This window comes from Dasypus novemcinctus, chromosome 21, assembly GCF_030445035.2.
Source record: "Dasypus novemcinctus isolate mDasNov1 chromosome 21, mDasNov1.1.hap2, whole genome shotgun sequence".
Lineage (NCBI taxonomy): Eukaryota > Metazoa > Chordata > Mammalia > Cingulata > Dasypodidae > Dasypus > Dasypus novemcinctus.
The window spans coordinates 23,408,209-23,430,331 of NC_080693.1; the positions used below are offsets into that span (position 1 = coordinate 23,408,209).

At 46.6% G+C, this 22,123-nt stretch overlaps 2 protein-coding genes and 1 long non-coding RNA gene across 3 annotated transcripts in view; 1 reads left to right on the top strand and 2 right to left on the bottom strand.

Moving 5' to 3' along the window:
- USP43 (ubiquitin specific peptidase 43) overlaps positions 1-17,853 on the bottom strand; it is a 76,447-nt gene extending 58,594 nt beyond the window's left edge. Inside the window, exons 1-2 of the mRNA XM_058283486.2 lie at positions 17,246-17,853; positions 9,408-9,539 (exon numbers count right to left, since the gene is read on the bottom strand). Of these exons, the coding sequence (XP_058139469.1) occupies positions 9,408-9,539; positions 17,246-17,764 (651 nt within the window). The 5' untranslated portion in view covers positions 17,765-17,853. The remainder of the gene's footprint in view (positions 1-9,407; positions 9,540-17,245) is intronic.
- Positions 17,344-19,546, top strand: LOC139437130 (uncharacterized). Its single transcript, XR_011646784.1, has 3 exons — positions 17,344-17,423; positions 18,203-18,254; positions 18,469-19,546. It is a non-coding gene; the product is annotated as an uncharacterized lncRNA (long non-coding RNA).
- A 147-nt stretch (positions 19,547-19,693) lies between these two features.
- Positions 19,694-22,123, bottom strand: part of CFAP52 (cilia and flagella associated protein 52) — a 59,302-nt gene continuing 56,872 nt past the window's right edge. The window contains exons 13-14 of the mRNA XM_058283487.1: positions 20,994-21,105; positions 19,694-20,137 (exon numbers count right to left, since the gene is read on the bottom strand). Coding sequence (XP_058139470.1) covers positions 19,962-20,137; positions 20,994-21,105 — 288 coding nt within the window. The 3' untranslated portion in view covers positions 19,694-19,961. The remainder of the gene's footprint in view (positions 20,138-20,993; positions 21,106-22,123) is intronic.

Sequence of the window (22,123 nt, forward strand, 5' to 3'; positions counted from 1 at the left end):
GGTTTGGTCCTAGCCTCTGCTAGCCAGGGTTCTAGTGCCTCTCTGAGACTCATTCCACATCAAAAAGGAACAGGAATGGGAAGCAGCTGTGGCTCAAGCAGTTGGGCTCCCGTCTACCATACAGAGGCCCTGAGTTCGCGCCCCAGGGCCTCCTCGTGAAGGCAAGCTTGCCCCCACGCTGCGGAGAGCCGCCCAGCCCGCAAGCACAATGGAGAGCCGACTCAGCAAGGTGACGCAACAAAAAGGGAGACAAGCAACAACGCAGAAGAGCACGCAGTGAATGGACACAGAGAGCAGACAGCAAAAACAAGCCACGAGGGGGGCGATAAATAAAAGTAAATACAGACATAGAAGAACTCACAGCGAATGGATACAGAGAGCAGAGAGCACACAAAAAGCCGCAGGGAGGGGGATTAAAAAAAAAAAAGGGAACAGGAACATCACATCAATCTCACAGCACAATTGCTAAAACCAAGAAATGGCATGTGCATGTGTATTCTGCCTGGAACTCGAAGCTGTCTAATAAATGTTAGCTTCCTGATCTCTTCCCCGGCCTCATCCTCTTTTCAGATCTGAAAGTGGCATTTTCTGAACAAAGAAAAACTACCAAGAAGGTTGATACGTGAGTGTTTATAGGGTAGTAAAAGTACGTAGGCCCTTGTCACAAGGTGCAAACATTTTGATAATTACTCTAAACAAAAGGCAATAATATCAAGACCTCAACCATTAAGACAGCAGAAAAGAAAGTGGTCCTGGGTTTTCTATTCCAGTTTCAAATAACTCTAGCTACATGGGTTTCACAGAAATAACCTCAAAAAGAGAAATCACAGAGGAAAGCAGAGGACAATATCTTCCCTTCTTGGGAAAGGAAGATGAAATTTCCTGCCAAAGAATCCCAACAGCTCTGCCCTTTACCTTCAGGCGTGCACAGCCAGGCTTCCACAGTGAGCCCGATTTTTCAGAGCAAACTTCAGGGGAGTCTTTGATCACAGACAGAGAAAGACCTTTTCTGGTCTCAAATCAGGTCAAATTGAGGGCTGGGCAAGCTCCTCTCTCTGGCCAACAGCCACCCCTGGTCTTGTCTGGGTAACAGTACAGTCCCACCGAACTTGACACTTACAGGAGCAGGAGGCAGCCCGGCATGGCCAAGGGCACTGAACGAGGAGCAGAGGGGTCTGAAATAAGACTGAGAGGTTTTCAGGGGCCAGTCAGGTAGGGTTTCATCAACCAAGTAAGAGTCTGGATTTTGTTGTTGTGCAATAGGAAACCACTGGAGGAATTTAAGCAAGAGAGTAACAGGATCCGATTTCCTTTATAAAAAGTCCACTCTGGAAAGCGGATGTGGCTCAAGAGATCGGCCTTCTGCCTACCATATGGTGGGACCTGGGTTCGATCCCTGGAGCCCCCTGGTTAAAAAAAAAAAAGCGTGCCCCTGCAGCAAGTCGAGCGCCTGTGCGAGCGCTCGTGCAGCGAGCCGGTGCCCGCACAAGTGAGTCTCACAGCAAGATGATGACACAACAAGAGAGGCGAAGGGGAGAGTCAAGGCGAGGCACAACAGAAACCAGTAACTGTGGTGGCACAAGTGACAGGGAACCTCTCTCCACAGCAGAGGACGCCAGGATCGAATCCTGGTGAATCCTAGGAGAAAAAACGAGAAGACAAAAATAGAAATTTTCAGAAGATCACAGAGCAAATGGACACAGACAGAAAAAAACAGCAGGGCAGTGGGGGGGTGGGAAGGGGAAAAAAAAGAGTCCACTCTGTTGTGTGGAGAACGTATTGTAGTGGTGCATATTTGAAATTGGAAGACCATTTATGGTCACATTTATTTGAACGGAAATTATTAAGAACTAACGGCAGGCTTTCTTGGGTTAAATAAACTCAGTGTAATCTTAAAGAATGGTTTGGAAGAAAGGCTCCAGAGGAGGGTTTGGACTATGGCAGTTGCCTCCCAGGGGATATCTGGCAATGTCTGGAGATATTTTTTTTGTTCTCACAGCTTAGGGGTGGAGAATGGGCATGTAAAATTGCTTTGGGAAGGTATCCAACCTCTCTGAGTCTAGGTTTACCCATAAATGACAGTAGTTATTCATACTGCACATTTCATTCCAAGATGTGACCTGAGGAGTACAGAGTACAATAAAGTCAGTACTTTCCTTGTTCCATGCATTTTGTGACCTCTTACTGCTGTCGTAAGCATTAGGACTATTTTTGCAGACAAGGCTTTTAATAACACTATTATTGTGTTAAATAGGTCTTTCCTTACGTGAGACATACATGGTTGCATTCTTTTCTTAAAACTGCAAGTTGTCATTTTGAAATAGAAAGAAACAGAAAGATGACAGCTGGCTATGCGGACAAGTTAAAGAAAAAAAAATGACTCAGCCTCCTGAGTCATTCGTTTTTTTTATTACTCTACCAGGACGAACTCCAAGCCAGAAAAATGGAGGGATGGGAAGAGGATTTTTAATCGATTCATGAGGGATAGAAATAAAATATCCTGATTTAAAACAAAAACTGGTAAAGCGGCTCTCGTGGCTGCATCTGTGCCAGTCAAGATGGCAGAGTGAGACGCTGCAGGGCTCTGTAACAGCACAGAGGCTTTGAAACATGAGCAGGAACAGGCAGAAACATCTTCCTCAAACGGTTAAAAGACTGCAGTAATACAGCCTTCGTGGCTCTCAGTGTCCCAGAGTTCTGGAGCTAAACCCTTCCCTGGTACAGGTCATGCGGTCGTCCTTCCACTGTGATCCTCAGTGATCTCCCCAGGGGAGAAGCTCAGGGAATAGGGACCCCACCCAGCCTCTTCCTCAAAATAACCAGTGCCCTTGTCCCTCTAGCCCCAGGCCTTCTTCTCCTTCTCTCACTGTACTGTCTCCCTTACAGACTTTCAAAAGCCACCAGACATCAGAGCTGGGGCAGAGGCACACGGGAGGGAGAAGGGCGCAGTGGTCTGGGAGTCTGCCTGGCTCTGTGGCCACCTTGAGATGTGATCTCAGGCAGGCTCTGGCCTCTTTGGGCCTCAGTTTCCTTGTTAAAACCAGGGAGCTGGATCAGATGATGCCATTCTATGGTCCCGTCTAGATGTGACAGTCTGTAGGGTTGGATTCTAATTCTGGCTCTTCAATCTTACTGGGTAAAGGTCAATTATTGTGTTCAATTGTCCTATTATTCTCACATACTCTAGTTCGTTTGTTTTTTATTCTAAGTTCAAAATGCTTTGTGTAAAGTTATTTATTGAGTATGGCTAATATTAGATGATCAAAAATAGCTTGAGCTGGGGAGTGGACTTGGCCCAATGGATAGGGCATCCACCTACCACATGGGAGGTCCGCGGTTCAAACCCCAGGCCTCCTTGACCCATGTGGAGCTGGCCCATGCGCAGTGCTGATGCGTGCAAGGAGTGCCCTACCACGCAGGTGTGTCCCCCGTGTAGGGGAGCCCCACGTACAAGAAGTGCGCCCGGTAAGGAGAGTCGCCCAGCACGAAAGAAAGTGCAGCCTGCCCAGGAATGGCACCGCACACACAGAGAGCTGACACAGGAAGATGACGCAACAAAAAGAAACACAGATTCCCAGTGCCACTGATAAGGATAGAAGTGGTCACAGAAGAACACACAGCGAATAGACAATTGGGGTGGGGGAACGGGAGAGAAATTAAAAAATAATAAATTATAAAATAAAATAGCTTGGGCTATTCAAGCAATTGGGCTCTCGTCTACCATATGGGAGGCCCCGGGTTCAATTCCTTCCCTCCTGGTGAGGGTGAGCTGGCCCACATGGCAAGGTGGCCCAAGCGGAGAGCTAGCCCACGTGGAGTGCTTGCCCATGCAGGAGAGCAAGATGTCGCAACAAAAAGAGACAAAGAGGAGAGACAATAAGAGACACAGTCAACCAAGGAACTGAGGTGGCACAAAGAGATTGAGCACCTCTCTCCCACTTTGGAAGGTCCCAGGATTAGTTCCCAGTGCCACCTAAAGAGAAGACAAGCAGACACAGAAGAACACACAGTGAATGGACACAGAGAGCAGACAGCAAGCACAAAATACAATGAGGGGGAATGTCCATTAATAGAGGACTGGTTAATAAACCTTGATACATGCATGATATGGAATATTATGCAGCTATAAGAAAAGACAGGGTGATCTTTACGTACCTTTGTATCTGTTAAAAGTTTATATTTAAATAAAAATGGAAGCAAAATGCCATAAAAAGCGTTGTCTGAAAGCCAAGGGAATCAAAGGACCTGACCCTGGGAGTGGAAGCCAGGCAGTGCAGGACAGAGGAGGGAAGCAGTCAGCCCCGTTGATCCTTGATGTAATTTTGCTTCTTTGAGCGGATGTTGAAGGTAACTATGATGTCTCCCAAGACAAAAGCCAGTGGGCTGAGACCATTGACTCTGAAATTGGTGCCAATAAAGAAGAGAATGAAGAGGCATCTCCTTCCCCCATCCTCACTCCCAGTGGAGCTCTACACCTGGCTGGAACGTGGGAGGAATATAAATACCATCCCTCCAAAATGTCTCCTCCACATTTCTTCCATCACCTCTATCCCAGAATCAGCCATACCAGGCAACATTTATTCCTGTGGACAGGTGGAAACTCATCCTACCCTAGTTTGTTGAATGCCTTTCAAATAGCCTAGCTTCTCCACTGGGAGTCAGAGAGTTACAGTATGGAGAATTATTGTATAGCTCTGTTTCAAAATTAGGGATAAGAACTGGGGTAATTTTAACATGTGCTAGATTTTAGATGATAAGGAATTATTCATTTTCTTGGGCAAGTTAAATAGTTATGTAGAAAAATGTCCTTTGCTTAGGAGACGTGTTTAGGGTGAAGTGTCATAGTGTCTGCAATTTATTGCTCAGTGGTTCTGGCGAAAAAAACATACATTTATAGTGTGGCAGTTTGAGATTATTTTATGAATCCCAAAAAGAGAAAGATTAAGTTTGTAAACTAATCTATTCCTCTGGGTGTGATATCCTTTGATTGCACTAAATGCAGCTGAGAAGACTTTAATTAGTTTACCTGTTAAGATTAGGGTCTTTGAATTGACTATGTCAATGAGCATGATATAGGTTGAGTCTCTACCCACTTCCTAAGTCTGCTATAAATAGATACCTCACTCAGACAGACACAGAGGAAGAGAGACTTCTGTCATTCTTGATCCTGCCATGTGACAGAGAGAAGGCTCAAAGAGCTGAGGCACCAGGATGAGTCATTTTGCCCAATAGCTTATAGCAGACCTTGTTAAGAGAGGTGGACAGCCTGGAAAGACCTAGGAGACAAGTCCTATGCCAGCCTACAGCTGAAATTGGGAAGAAGTGGAACAGCTGAACCTGTGAGAGGAAGCCCTGAGAGGAAAGCTGAAACCTCGCAGAGATTGTCCACCATCTTGTTTCAACACAAGATGGCAGCTTTGGTGAGAAAGCACCTCTTGAGTTGGATTTTCCACTGCCATGAGACTGTAAGCTTTTACCCCAGATAAACCCCCTTTGTAAAAACAAAATAAAACAAAAACAAAACAAAAAAAGGTCCTAACTATGCTCAAAGAGCCAAAGGAAAACATGGACAAAGAACTAAACGAAATCAGAAAAATGATAGAAGAACAGAGAGATAGTATCAATACAGAGATGGAAATTATGAAAGAAAAAAAAAGCAACAAAAAGCACAGCTGAAGACCATAGAAATAGAAATTAAAAATTCCTTAGAGATTGATCATCAAATGGAGCTGGCAGAAGAAAGAATCAATGAACTTGAAAATAAGATCATTGAAAACAAAAAACCTGCAGAGAAGGAGGAGGGAAGAATGAAGGAAAGTGAGCAAAGTCTGAGGAACCTATAGGAAACCATTCAACATGCCAATATACCCACTGTGGGAATCCCAGAAGAAGAAAGAGAAAAGGGCAGAGAGAACATGCAAAGAAATAATGGCCGAAAACTTCCCAAATTTAACCAAAGACAAGAATATACACATCCAAGACGCTCAAAGAATTTCAAACAGGATAAACCCAAAAAACCCCACATCATACCATGTTATAATCAAACTGTCAAATGCCAGTGATAAAGAATTCTGAAAGCTGCAAGAGAGTAGCAACACGCCACATACAAGAGAGCCCCGTAAGATTAAGTGCCAATTTCTAAAACCATGGAGGAAAAAAGGCAGGTAGAACTTATATTTAACTGACAATGTGATAGCCAGATCCTGAGCCTCAACAGACTCCAGCACCTACATTCTGATTTATTGGACTTACCACACTCAGCTAAGATGGAGGTGAAGAAGGACAACCACCACACCATGGAGCCTAGAGTGATTACAACTGAAAATGGGAGGATTGCATCCAGCATCCAGGTGGAATCTGAGCCTCCTCTTGACATAAAGGTGCAATGGACACAACCAATCCAGTGTCCACATAGAAGAGGTGGCATTGGATTGGGAAAAGTGGACATAATGGACAAAGGGTATGGGGAAAGGCAGGAAGAGATGAGAGGTGGAGGCGTCTTCGGGACATGGAGCTGCCCTGGATGGTGCTTCAGAGGTAATCACCGGACATTGTAAATCCTCACAGGGCCTACATGATGGAATAGAGGAGAGTATGGGCCATGATGTGAACCAATGTATATGAGGTGCAGAGGTGCCCAAAGATGTAAAAAAAAAAAAAAAAAAAACTTATATTTAAAGTGCTGAAAAGCAAAAAATTGCCAAATAAGAATTCTGTACCTGGCAAAACTGTCTTACAAAAAATGAGGGCAGTATTAAGACATTCCCAGATTAAGAAAAGCTGAGAGACTCCCTCACCACTGGACCAGTCCTACAAGAAAAGTTCTGCAGTTTGAAAAAGAAGACACCAGGCAATTGATTGAAACCACATGAATAAAAGATCTCCCAAACAATGACATGGGCAAATTTAATTAGCAGTACCACTGTATTTTTGGTTTGTAATACTACATTTTACTTCCTATAGGATCTAAAAGTCAAATGCATAAAATAAAATGATAAATCAATGGTTTTAGACTCATAATGTATTATTATGTATTTGTGACAAATACTACATTACAGAGGGGTAATGTGGACTATAGGAACATAATTGATGTATGCTATTGAAGTTAAGTTGGTACCAAAGCAAATGAGATTTTTAAGATTTAGGTTGTTAAATTTAAGTCCCATAGTAACCACAAAGAAAATATCAGAGAATATGTAAATTTATAGAGACAGGAAGTAGAGTATAGGGTTCCAAGGATGGGGGAGGGGAGCATGGGCAACGGGAAGTTAATGCAATATGAGTGCAGGGTTTCTGTTTGGGGTAAAGGGAAAGTCCTATTATCGGATGGTAGTGAGGCTACTGCAACATTGTGAATGTGACTAATCCCACTGAATGGCATGCTCAGGAAGGGCTGGGATGGCAAGATTTATGTTGTGTGTGTTCTTCCACAATTAAAAAATAAAGTAAAGAGATACTGACAATCAAATGCAATACATGATACTGGATGGGGTCTAAGAATGGAGGAGAAAAGGCTCAAAAGAACGTTACTGGGAAACAAGAAAAAGCTGGAATATAGAATGTAAGCATTATATCAACATTAAATTTCTTAACATGATAATTGCACTTAAGGTGATTACATAAGTGAATATCCTTGTTCATAGGAAATGTATATGGAAGAATGTGTTCAAGGAGTATGATGTGTGCAACATGCTCTCAAATGTTCAGAAAATAGATGATAGGTAGATAGGTTAATAGGAAGGAGTGAGGAAGGGAGGGAGGGGAAGGCAAAGATGGCAAAATGTTAAAATTGGTAGATATGGGTATCTGCAGGGGTGGTGGTATGTTTTGTTTGCTAAAGGTTTCCAATGCAAAATACCAGAATAGGGTTGTATTATAAAAGTATAATAGGAATTTATTACAGTAAAATATTACAGTTCCAAGGCTGTGAAAATGTCCAAATCAAGGCATCATCAGAGATGCTGTCTCACCAAAGGCCGGCTGCTGGCAGGTGCTGGGGTCCTGCCATGTGGGAAGGCAAAATGGCGGCTGGACTCTGCCTTCTCCTCTAGGCCCACTTTCTGTGGGTGATCAAGCATCTGCCTCCTCTCTCCCTGGGCCTCCTTGCTTAAGCTTTGGGCTGCTCTGCTGATTTCAGCCTCCAGCCTCTCTCCCAACCTCTTGGGGTTTGTCTGTCTTTCTGTGCTGTACTCAATCCTAGAGTCCTCTCACATAGCAGAGTAAAAATGGCAGCTCTCTTTCTCTGTGGGTCTCTGCTTTCAGTTCTCCATTTATATTAGACTGCAGTGAGAGGATTAGAACCCGCCCTGGTACTCCCCAACCACCTTCCCCCCCAGCAATCTGATCAAAGGCCCTTAACTAAAGCAATCTAACCAAAGTGATCTAATCCAAGTGCTCCTTAAATGAATCCAACCAAAAGGTCCCACATATAATAGGCTTACACGTACAAGAATGGGTTAACTTTAGAACATAATTTTCTGGGGTCCACAAAAGAGTCAAACCAAGGCAGGATATGTTGAAATTCTCTGTATGAAGTTTGTATTATTTTTGCAACTGTCCTTTAAGTTTGAAATTATTTCCAAATAAAAAGTTTTTTTTTTTGAAGTAATGTGCTACTGATTAATTACCAAAGTTTGTGAAACTTTAAAAAATTACAGCAGCTTATATCTAGACATTGTTATAAATTTCCTCACTCATGTTATAACTTCACCTATTTTTCCAGTTTTTTTTTTTTTAGGAGGCACTGGGGACTGAACCCAGGACCTTGTACTTGGGAAGCAGGTGTTCAAACCACTGAGTTACACCTACTCCCCTATTGTTACATTCTTGGGTGGGAGATATAGGGGTGGCAGTACAGCATAACCCCTTGTTGAGCTTTATTTAGCAAAGCCCATAGGGAACACAACTGAAGTATAATTATCTGTGGCTATTACAAAGTATTGTACTACTTTTCTCCCCCAGAAGGTTTGGAGTTTCCTAAAAATCTGGAAATGCTAAATATATCCATGTAAAAACCATGTCTTGAGTGAAAAGGGTTGGCAACTGCTGCTCTATGGGATATGCAAGGGAAGGCCTGGGATAGTACCACTGGAAAATGTGACAATAAGAAGCAATGGTACTGATGGTCTCAGATGGGCATACCAATGCACAGAATACAGACAAAAAGGAGATTTTTTTACAACTTTAAGCCAGAAGGAAACCCACACACTGTATGAGACTCTGGAGAGACACCTGCAGTGGTTGCTGTTGTCAAAACAAAAAGCTAGGAGAAAGGAGCATTGAGTAAGGCAGCCCGGCTATACAGGAACCAAAGGATCTGACTTTCAAGAAGCAGCTTTGAGGAGCTGAGCAGAGATTCGAGGAATGGATGAAATCAAATACAGAGTGCAGTTTCGAGGGTGACTGACCTGCTCAGACACGGCCCCTCGGGACAAGCCATCCAAGTCCTCGTGCACACGGTCCAGCAACCAGAGAAGGAACTCCAGGGCGTCGTGCTGGGAATTGCCTTGGAACTGAGAGCCATATTTGGAAACAGCATTCTGAAAGGACAAAAAGAAAAACAGAGTCAATTTGGCCCTTGGAACACCCAAATAAAGAGCACCAAGTCTACCAATGGTCTCTGTTCACCTCCCACCTGGGAGGACAATAGGGAAACCACGTGGGGTTAGAGAAGTTCTTTCCTGCCATAGCTTGGGTCAGTGTCGCAAAGTGGTACCAGGAGTCTCTGTAGAAAAGAAGGCATCTATTTTTTATTCCCAGATTCTTTTATGGGGTGGCGGGGGACAGATGGTAACGGGGATTGATTGAACCCAGGACCTCATGTATGCAGAGCAGGTACTCTATCCACTGAGCTACACCAGCTCCCCCAGAGAGAGACTTTTTTTTTTAAGATTTACTTTTTTATTTTTACTTATTCCCCACCCCCTTATCCCCCCATCCCCCCACCGTCTGCTCTCCGTGTCCATTTGCTGTGTACTTCGCTGTGTCTGCTTATCTTCTCTTTAGGTAGCACCGGGAACCGATCCTGGGACCTTCTGGAATGGAAGAGAGATGCTCAATCTCTTGCGCCACCTCACCTCCCTAGTCTGCTGCATCTCCTATTGTTTCTCCTCTGTGTCTCTTTTCGTTGCATCATCTTGCTGTGCCAGCTCTCCGCTCAGGCCAGCTTGTCGTGCAGGCCAGCACTCTACGTGGGCTAGTTGTCTGCTCAGGCCAGCTCACCATACGGGCCATCTTGCCTTCACCAGGCGGCCTTGGGAATCAAACACTGGACCTCCCATATGGTAGACGGGAGCCCAATCACTTAAGTCACATCTGCTTCTCCCCAGAGAGACTCTTAATGTATGTCCCATCCTTTGAAACCTCATGGGGTTTCTTTTGATGGGTATTTTGATTCCATTGACCATTCTATCCCTCCCAAGGATCTTGCCCTTTGATTGTGGCATCCTGCTCCCTTGACCGTCCCGCCATCTGTCCATTCTATGTTATCGCTTTCTGTTTACCCACAAGCAAGCATCCCCAGCCTTCCCTCCTCTTACGCTCTCCTTTGGTGATTTCATTCACTTCAAATCATCAATTCTCTCTTCTATGTGAATGACCATGCTTGGAATGGAAAATACTTCCTTAAATACCATGTATATCACCTCCTTTACTGCCTCTTTAAGAAACTCAATCAAATTGTCTTTCTGTGGTCAGATCCCAAAACGGTTGAGCCACCCCTTCATTCCTTTAATATTTACTGAATGCCTACCATGTGCCAGGAACTAGTCTAGAAACACAATAGCCAACAAGATAAACAAGACCCGCTGCCTTCACAGACCTTACATCCCTGGCACTGTCTCTGTTAAAATCGTGTGATGAGTGTGTCATTTTCTGTGTGAATGCACATTCCAGAAGAGTTTATTTACAAGGCTAATGAATATATGCACATACTTTTAAAAAAGCAATTCAAAATATAGAAACGGACACGATGGTGATTAATTTAAAGTCTTCCCATCCCTAAGGCTCCCTGACCTCCAGAGCAGCCACTCTGAGCCATTTCTTAAGCATCTTCCCAGGGTTCTTTTATGCATGTACAAGCACAGAAGCATCTGAACAGAAGCAATTCCCGTGTGTGTGTGTGTGTGTGTGTGCATGCACATGCTAACGCACATGCACACAGTTCATCACAGTTGCCTGTCCCATCCCTGGCTGTGGACCAAGCCTCCTCCTACCCCAGCCTGTTCTAGGCTCGCACCCACCAAAAGGTGGGCAAGGGTGAGGACCAGGACAACCCTCACTACCACCAATCAATCAAATAGGAACTTTAGGGTGAGAGGCAACATTCACGATGTAATTCCTGAAATGCTCGTTCTGAGTCTCCACTCCAACCACATAATTTGGGGACCACTGAAATCAGGGTTTGGTGAAATGATCTAATTCTGATTCTTCCCCGCAGACTCTCTACACTTTAACCCCAAGTAGGGCTGCCAGGTTTAGCAAATAATAATACAGGATGCCCAGTTAAATTTGAACTGCAGATAATCAAAAAATAACTTTATAGGATAAATATGTCCCAAATATTCATGGGACACACATACTAAAAAATTATTCATTGGGAAGCAGATATGGCTCAACCGATAGCTAGAGCGGACGCCTACCATATAGAAGGTCCAGGGTTCAATACTCAGGGCCTCCTTGACCCATGTGGAGCTGGCCCACCTGCAGTGCTGCCACGCATAAGGAATGCCGTGCCACGCAGGGGTGTCCTCCATGTAGGGGAGCCCCACGTGCAAGGAGTGTGCCCCGCAAGGAAAGCCGCCCCGCGTGAAAAAAAGTGCAGCCTGCCCAGGAGTGGCACCGCACACACGGAGAGCTGACGCAGCAAGATTACGCAACAAAAAAAGAGATGGTTTCCTGGTGCCACCTGACAGTGCAAGCGGATGCAAAAGAACACACAGTGAATGGACAGAGAGGAGACAACAGGGATGGGAAAAGGAGAGAAGTAAATAAAAAATAAAATCTGTAGGACAAAATCATTCCTTGTTAATTTTTAGTTTTCTTCGTCTTAATACCAACATTCTCTTCTAGGTGAACAGCCAGTCCCTCTACCTCAAAATCTCTAACATCAGCCTTCTCTTAAGGTCAGTGTCATCTTTCATTTTCTCCCTGATACCCACACCAATCAATCAAATATTCTGGATCTGGCTCCAAAAATGTTTCTGCTCCTTTTCTTTAACAGAATCCTATTTCCACTTTTGGGTGCTAACTACTGCTGACCCAGATGACTTCACCCACCACTTAAGAAGGAGCCTGGGCCCTAGAATCTCTCCCTGCAAACCCACTACAGTCACAGCCTGGACTAAAACCATGCCTTTCACCATTCCTCAGTGTGTTTCAGAGATGCAGGTAAATGGGCCACTCGGGTACCCCAAACACACTTTCCCACCTCTACAGCTTTCCTTTAGTGCAAGGACCACTGCTCTCCAGCTAATCGTGCTAATCCTTAAAGACTGAAACCCTTCTATCTCAGGCTGGCTACACAGCCACAGAAACTTCCCGCAAAGAATCTGACAATATCATGCAGGGCCTTAAAAATGTTCCTCCCAGGAAAGTGGATGTGGCTCGGGCAACTGGGCACCTGCCTATCACACGGGAGGTCGCTGGTTCAGATCCTGGTGCCTCCTGAAGACAACAGTGAGCTGGCGCGATGGCAGGCATGGCGAATAGACGCAACAAGAAACACAGGGAGGAAAAACAGAATGAGAGACACAACAAAGCAGGGAGCAGAGGTGGCTCAAGTGATTAGGCACCTCCCTCCCACATCAGAGGTCCCGGGTTCGGCTCCTGGTGCCTCCTAAAGAAACAAGACGATGAAAAGACACAGGAAGTGAAAAACAACAAGGGGGTGAAGAGAAATAAATAAAATTTTTTAAATGCCTCTCCTCTTTAGAAACCTGTAATCCTACTTATGGCAATTTAATCCAAGGAAATGATAGATACAAGCAAATGTTTTGTTCAGAACTGCCAAAACAGAGTGGCGAACAAAGGCATCCTTGTTTTTAAAATGATGCCGTCATACTCCTGGCTGCAGGTCTAAAATTGATCTTTACTACACATAAGCCAAGACAAATTCCAGACGGCTGAAATCCTTAATATAACCATAGAAAAACTAAAAGTGCACCAAATAGAATATTTATCAAAATGCTTGCTATAAATAAATCTAAGACATCCAGTATTAAGGGAGTGGGAAGACTGAACCATTGGAAAAATATTTGCAGCAAATATGGCAAGGATTGAGAAACTTATATAAACATGCAGAATAGATAAGACAAATAACATGAACAGACAAATTCCCAAGAGAAGACTTACAACTAGGAAAGAAATGGGAAAATCCTCCATCTTATTCCTAGTACAAGAAATGAAAATAAAAACAAGATGCTTTTTCTGTTGTTCAATAAATGAATAAATGAGAAGCATATCCAATATCTAGGAAGATATGCATTGCTGGTGTGCCTAAAAACACATATAATTTTTGGAAAGAAATTTGTCAGTAGGGTGTTAAAAATAGTCATAACCCAGTAAAATTTATTTTAAAAGTAAAAACAATAAATATTGTAAATGGGGGTGGTGATTATCCACCATTTACATTTGATATTTGCCAAAACTCATCGAATTCAGTGCTTAAAATAGGTGCATTTGACATTATGTAATTTATGCCTTGATAAAGTTGATTTTATAATAAAATAAAAATAATAAAATAGCTATATCTTTTTTTTAAAGATTGATCTATCCCCCCTCCCCCCATTGTCTGCTCTCTGTGTCCATTCACTGTGTGTTCTTCTGTGTCTGCTTGTATTCTCGTCAAGCGGCACCGGAGATCTATGTCTCTTTTTGTTGTGTCATCTTGCGTCAGCTCTCCCTGTGCGGCACCACTCCTGGGCAGGCTACAGTTTTGTGTGGGGCGGCTCTTCTTTTGCGGGGGCCATTCCTTGCGCAGGCGGCACCCTTACGCAGGGGGATCCCTGCGTGGGCTAGCACTCCTTGTGTGCACAGCACTGCACAGGGCCAGCTCACCACATGAACCAGGAGGCCCTGGGTATCGAACCCTGGGACCTCCTATATGGTAGGCAGATGCTCTATCTGTTGAGCCACATCCCCTTCCCCAAAACAGCTATATCTTTGCTGTGACTGTATAATTCCACCTCTAAGAGTTAAGCTTTTGGAAGTGATCAGAACTGAGGACAATGATTTAAATGTAAGGATACGTAATGCAGTGCGATCATTGGAAAATTGGACAATAAATGTCTCCATAAGGGCCTGGCTACTTAAGCCATATTCTTTTAAAGAAATATTATGCAGCCATTAAAAATTAAGTTTTGTATAATATTTTAATAATTAGGAGAAAGTCCTGTGACAATACTTAAATGACAAAAGCAGGACAAAAACTACAATTTCTAATTGTTCCTCTATGCTTTGAAACACATCAAAATGTTTATAATGGCTACTTCAAGGGGGTGGAATTATAGATCTTTTTTTTTTTGGTTAACATTTGCTATTTGGTGGGCTGTTTTGCAATACACATATCTGGCTACAACATTAGAAAAGCAAAGTATCATAGATCATAGCGTGTGGACAGGATTTTTTTTAAAAACTTACTTATACACTTACTGTAAAAATAGACAGTGGTGTTACTCTCTGGAAGGTGGGGGTGATTTAGATTCAGGAAGGCAAAACAGGGTGAACTCATCCCATTTGCAGGGCTGATTTTGGAGTAACTCATCGACCCCCAGGCCCCTGTTCAGTCTCGCCTTGCGGTCTAAACTATTAGTCCATCTTAAAGACGACATTCCCTAACGTGCCCTACAAGACCTTACGTGGCTGGTTCCCAAAGCCTCTCCCGCACCCCTCCCCACCCCCGCGGCCACATAGGCCTTTACTCACTCACTTAATCATGCATTTATTCTCACCACCCAGCAGACGCCCCCTCCGCCCCACCCCCTCAGCAGTTGGCATCTTTTGGTTCCCAGGGCTAGGAATGCACTTTTCCCACTTTCCCACGTTCTTAGTTGACCCCCACATCCTTCAAAACTCAACTCAATGGTTACCTCTCCTGGGAAGCCTCCCCTGGCCCCCTCCCCAACCAGATCCCCCCTCCTCCATAGCTCAGCATTCGTCACCATTTCTAATCATGTGTCTGTGTATTTAATTTATACCATCTCTGCAGTTAGACCAAAAGCTCCTGGAGAGCAGTCCCAGGATCTGGTTGCATTTTTTGTTTTTTTTTAGGAGGTACTGGGGATTAAACTTGGGACCTTGTACAGGGGAAGCAGGTGCTCAACCACTGAGCTACACCTGCTCCCCAGGATCTGGTCACTAAACATGTATTCCTCGGTGTTGGACACTTAAATATTTCTTAGAATGAATAAGCTGTTATCGGCAAAACAGGAGGACCCCACTTAGATTTGCATCCACAACATTTAAAAACTGCATTCTGGAATCCACTCCTCCCTCCAGGGTTGGTTAAAAACCCCACGAAGTAAATGGAATTGCTTTTTAAAAAAAATGCCCCGGGAAACCCCAGATTACATCACCCTCATTAACATATTAGCAGAGATTATCCTTCAGTTCCCTGAGGCTCACAGGGAACTCCTCAAGGCCCCAAAGACTGGGGAGAGGAAATCCTAGTGAGTCACCACTGTGATTGTTAGAAATCTGGAAGATTTTTTTCAAGCCACACTCCAACCGCTCCCATTGCTACAGTAACTGGATGGGAATGCCTCTGGCAGGAGAAAAGGCGCAGAGCTCACCTCCACCCCTCCTCCTCCAGGTCTCTTCAGGTAAGGAGGTGTATTAATAGTGAGACCAATCAACACTTCCTACAAGGCCAGACGCTGTTCTACGTGCTGTACATAAAACTTCTATAAGCCTCACCATGACCCTGTAATCAGGCAGGTACCATGACAATCCCATTTTACAGATGAGGAAAGTTGAGGCACTCGCTCAAGGTCATAAAGTTAAGTAAGAAGGGCCCTAGAATACCAACCCAGACATTCAGGCTCCAAAGACCCTAGTTCTGAACCACTATACATACTGCCTCTCATATTTAAAAAAAAAAAAAAAAAAAGACATGAATGACACTCATTTGAGCAATTTTTAACCAACAGATGAAGAAAGGAAGAACGGTGGGATTGGCATCCTCGTGGATCACACGGCAAGAACTGCTTTCTCAGGCTGAAACTCAAGCCCCATGATGTTTGTGGAATGAGCACGGACAGGTTCCCCCTCCCCCAAAGAACAGCCATCCCCGGTCGGTGGGGGAACGTCAGCTCTGCCGAGAGACGTGGTTTTCAGCAGGAACCAGCCATGGGCATCACTTACCAGGAACTCTTGAGTAAAACCGGCACCCCGAAGGAACACTCCGCTTTAGCTCCCTGCCGGGCAACACACACAAATTACAAAGCCTCGCAAGCGACGCTGCAGCATCCGGAGGCAGCAGACGGTGATCCTGGCGGCAGGGGAGGCAAGCCCGCGCCAGCACACAGTAGGGACTTCGTGGGCTTCCGGCAAGAGGCATGCCGTCTCCAACAGGGCGCACACACGGCCTCCCCGGAGCACGCAGCAGATGCCTGGCCCACAGTGGGTCTCAGATGCCAACGAACTTAGAATAAAAGCCAGAACCCTTACCCTTGCCTCCAAGACCTGACATGATCTGGCCAACCTCAGCGCCGTCCACTCCACCTCCCTTGGGCCATCGACACCAGATTTTCCCTGCCTCCGGTGCCCTGCTCCTCGGGCGCCCCGCACTAGCTGTTCCCTCAGCACCCTGGATCCTTTCTAGGCCTTGACCTGGCTGCATCAGGCTGGTTTCCACTCAAGCATCACCTCCTGCCTCTGAGGCCTTCCAAGTCCGACTCCCTCCAGACGGGCAGCTCTGCCCTCGGCATTAGAACCCTGCCTGCCCCAAAGGCTTTCAATCTCTCCACGAACGTTTGCCGAGTGCACGGAGCTTAGTAACCCAAACCGGCCAGACTCCTCCCCCACCCCACCCCCCGCTCTTGGAGTACCCGGGAGAAATTAATGAATAAAGAAAATACATGCAAACGAGAGAACAGCAAAGCAACTCAAAACCGATACGGAAACTGAGGCTGAACTTCAGAAGGTCCCCAGAAAGCCCTTTCCTGCTTGTGCGCGCACACTTAAAATTTTTTTAAAAAACCAAACCCGGAGAGCGAGAGCCGCGGGTGATGGCAAAGGCGCTGCCTACCTTGAACTCGGCGGAAAGTTGGGGCGTGTAGTCGCGCGTCCAGAGCGCGCGCACCAGCGCCGCCAGCTGCTCGGTGACCTCGGCGCGCCCGGGCGCCGCCCGGTAGCGCCCCAGCGCCAGGAATTCGGCCAGCAGGTCGGTGTTACTGAGACACTGCACCACGGCGTTCATGAAACAGGTGTTGCCGTGGTTCTTCAAGCCCTGCGCGCCCGGGGGCCGCGCCCCGTCGCCGGCGGGGAGCTGGGGCTGGGGGCTGGGCGCGCGCTCCTCCCCGGGGCTCCCGGGCGCTCCTGGAGCCGGCCCCGGGGCGCCAGCAAAGCCGCCGTCGCCGTCGCCGTCGCCGCGTCCGGGCTGGGCTTGGGGCGGCGAGGCCCCGGGCCGGGAGCGGCTGCCCAGCGCCAGCAGGAAGCGGCGGAGCAGGCGGCGCAGGGAGCGGCGGCGGCGGGGCCGGGGCGCGGGCGGCCCCTCTCCCGCCGCGGGCCCGGGACAGGCCTCTTCCGCGCCCGGGTCCGAGTCCATGGCTCCCGCGCGGGTGCGGCTTCCCGAGCGGAACCCCCGGCCGGAGGAGGACGAGCCGCTCACAGCGTCCGAGAGGCGCCCGGGCGCCGGCTACCTGCCGGCCAGGTGTGCGGGGACGGGATGGGGGCGGAGCCAAGGGCGCGGCCGCTCCGCCCCGCGCGGGAATCCGGCCGCAGGGCAGTGCGCCGCATCCCCCCTGCCCCCGCGGCGCCGAGGGGGACTAAAAGCCCTGGGAGGGGCGGGGGGCGTCGTGGTCGCGTGTCCAGCCCTTCCCTACCTAGTACCGGCCGACCCACCTAGGTTGAGCCTCTGCACCTGCTCCCCCCACACCCCCACCCTCAGGCCGCAGAAGGAATGGAGGAAGGGTGAACCTGAAGGCGCCTAGGAAATGGTAAAACCTCGGCTGCTTTTAAGGTTTCTTTCTGTCCTCTCGTCCAGATGAACTAGAAGCAAAGGGGGAAGGAAGTCTGTCTCCAAGGGGCGGCCTCAGGTATGGAGAGAGAAGCGCGCAGGGAGGCTTTGGTCGGCGGTGGCGTCCCCGCAGGCTCGGGTGTGCGCGGGCAGGGGGCGCCACCTCCTGCCCCCCGTCGGCCCCGGGCGGGAGGCAGAGCCCCTGCCGAGACCCGCCGTCCTGGGGCCAGAACCGGGGACCGCGCGCTGCCTGTGAAGAAACACCGAGGTGGTTTTTGTTTTGTTTGTAACAGACGAGGTGATGGTCACTGTTCCAAAAGCTTGCAAGGAGACGCGATCCCCTCGATCTCACGAGGGCAGGAAAGGGCTTGTGAGAGGCTAACTCGAGGCGCCTGGGAAGCGGCGAAACCGGAACTCGAGCCCGGGACCAGAGCCGCCGAGCCCAGGCTCCCTCCTTCCACGACCCGGGCCTCGGCTCAGCAGGAAGTTTCCCGGCCCCGGGACGCGCCCCCTGCGCGCTCTGCCGTTCACCCTTTGACGCCCAAGCCTTGCTGAATTGTTGCCCAATCGGAATTAGCTTGGCCTTGCCCCGCCCTGGATTCCCAGGGCAGCCCTGGAGGCCTCTGCCCACGTTACCCTCTAACTGGCGGGTTTATAATTAATCAGGCAAGGTCTCGCAAAATGAGTTGTTCCTCACGCACTTGCTCGCTCAGAAAGACCGCAGCAGCGTGCGGGACGCGTCTTACGTCCCTGGAATGCGAGGTGTTACTTAACAAATAAGTGACCACCATTTGTTAAATATCCCTTTTTGATAGTTCAAGTACGATTAGCAGCAGGCAACCTGATGCGATAAAGAAGTAACAGTTAAAGAATAGAGAAGGGAACGAATGTAGCTCAAGTGGTTGAGCGCCTGCTCAACCAGGGTTCAATGTATTAGGTCCAGGGTTCAATCCCCGCTACTGCCAGGAAAAGAAAAAAAAAGCTAAGGAAGAGACTGTCTTGAGTGGGGTCTTGAATTGTTTAGGGGGACATATTACTTGCCTTATCTGGGATAAGATATCAGATTGGAGGATTAATAAGTAGCAGGTTCTGGTGGGAAACTCGGGTGAGAGATTTTATGGCCAACTCTGATGAAGCAGCTCTGAAAATTCATCTTTGATCACCTCAAATTGGCAAGAAAACACGTTTTCTTTGAGAAAGCAACAAAATTCGTGTTGAACTACTGTCAGGAAGTCTACCCTTACTTTAATAAATTATTTCACTCAATTCTCACAGTAACTTTTTGAGCAGGAATTTATTCTTGCTGTGCAAAAGAGGAATCTGATGCCCTGAGTTAAGAAACCTGCCCAAGATCTGACCAAATCCAGGCCTTGCCCCGTGTCCACTAGACTGAAGGAAATGGTGACCAGGAAGGGAAATTCACCCTGCTTTATTCTTAGCGGATAAAAGCAAGGCTATCTGCGGAAAAATTCTGAGAAAGGGCCACAGGTTTCACAGAGTCTCAGAAAAGCAACGACAGTAAGCCAACAACTGAGAGTTTACTCATCATAGTAATAATAATTTTAAAAAGCATAGTTTTAATTAGAGTGTATAAATTATCCTTGAACATATTTCAATTTTAATATATAACTTAAAATGTGAAATGCATTCTACAAAGGAAAAGAGAACATCACCTATCAACTGTTTTTGACTAAAGAACAAAACCGCAGAGGTGCGCAATAAAGATGAGCCTTGGTGATCTCTAAACGCAGCAGAGGCACCTCCGGGCTGGGGAGGTCCCGGGTGGTCAGGAGGCGTATGGGTACTTCCATCTCAAGATGGCTCCGTCGGCGCTTACACTAACGATGTACCGATTCCCTGGGCTGATCCGGATGCGTGTGATATTGCCACTGTGGCCCACTCCAACATGAGTCACTTCACCCTCATTATAATCCCAGACTTTGACCAGATGGTCATTTCCACCTGAAAAAGACAAATGGGTAGAAGGCACTGCTGCAGGAAGTCAGAAACAGCCCTGATATCAAACAACGGGATCGTTTTCAACACATTCCCCGTGTGCCAACCTTGAAGGAAAAAATTATGTTTATAATACCCCTTTTCCCTGATTATAAAAATCTAAGTCAGTTGTAGTAAATTTGGGGGGTAAGTACAGAGGTGAAAACACCCCAATCCCACCACCCAGAAATAACCACGAACAACATCTTGCTTTACTTTCTTCTTGTCTTTTAGCCATAAGTGTTTGAGGAGCCACGTATATCTGTGTATGGGATTGGTATCATGCCACGTCCAGTTTTATCTCTTTGCATTAAGTAAATGTTGGTGGAGCTTTATTTGGTGTCCTGAGTATGGCAGGAATGGCATTTGATATTGTCCCAATAGATATGTTTTGCGATAAGTGCCCCCTGGAATTTATTCCTTTATTTTGGGGTAGGAGGGGGCATCACATCATTCAACAAAGAGAATAAAAGAATTGCATGTAAGACTTAGGTAGGAAATCAAATAGGAAGGTACTCTGGAGGGACCAGGACATTTCAAGGGCCATTTCTGTCATAGATGTCCACCCCACCCCACCCACAAAACAAAAGCAAGCCAGCAATGAGGGCTTCACTTTGATTTGTGTTCCTAAGGCTACTGTGCCAACATTTCATCTCATTGAAATGGGACTTCTGGACTTGCCCGCTGCCGTGTTCAGGCCTCAGTCCAGCTGAGTCACCCTTTACACCATTTCGCAGTCTCTTCGAATTGCCTCCCACCCCGAGTTCCACGTGCCCATCTGAATGTGCCAGGCTTGGCTTTCTTTTCTTACCCTGGGACTAACCTGTAACAAAGTGCACTCCTTCCACTGTAATATCCATACCATTTATTGACCCAGACAAGGAGCCGTCCAGCTCTCTGATGACTGACCCATCAAATACTTCCCAGTAAGCAATCTGGAATTCAGGAAAAGGGCGTTAGGCAGGAATTAGTGCGGGGGAGTCATCTGCACCCTTGCTAACAAAAGATGGTGCTACTTTATATAGAAGCTAGCAAAAATACACTAAGGGATGATATCACGGCTAAAGTTATAAATAGGCTACAGCAGGGGGCGGAAAGCCATTTTAATAATTTTAGTATTGGTTTCAACTTTACATTCTATTTGCAGCAATGTTGACATGCTGATACACAGGGATTGTGACAGAAAGTGCTTTTGATAAAACCAACCAGGCTGAGCCTGAAGTAAAACTTGTTAGCAGAGAACAGCCGCTGCCTTCACGTTTCTGGCTTTTGCTCTAGGCCTGGTGGAAGGGGAAAGCATTTCCTGCCTTCTGAGCAGTGCAGAGTTTCAGGGCCTTACAGAGTCACCTTCCCGCTACAGCTGGATCCTTCTTCCCGTTCCCAATGTACTCTTCTGTCTCAAAACAATAAAACACTCACCCGGGCAGGGTTTGAAAACAAACTGGTTACACTGGTCCCTTCGTGGGGAGGGGAACTGGGCTGGGCGCTGGGGAGAGGAGGGTTTTCTCTTGACTATATTGCTAGCGTACTTGTTGAACTGTGAGCCTCATGAGTGTGCCACCTATTCAGAATTAAAGATTTCTTTCTAAGTAAGGATCACTGAGTAGGAATGGAGAGTGCAAACTTGACATGCATTTCTCCCAGTTCTGCTGTATGCCAGTAATTATGCCAGGAAACTTTATTCTTCTCAATCTACCCACAAACTCTATATGCTATTTAAACTATTTTTTTTTTCCTTTATGACATCTGTTATCAGAAGAAAACCTTTTCATGCAATTTAGGATCTCACAGCTTTATTGAGCGATTCATGAATCGGGCAGCATCCCTTTCAGAAAGCAGAAGGGGCTCCACCGAGGAAGTGGAAAGGGAATGCTTACATAGAGGAAACTTGGAAGCAAGCAAGGAAATGTTCTGACTGGCTGATGTTAAGTTCCCATTTGACATGGGGGGGGG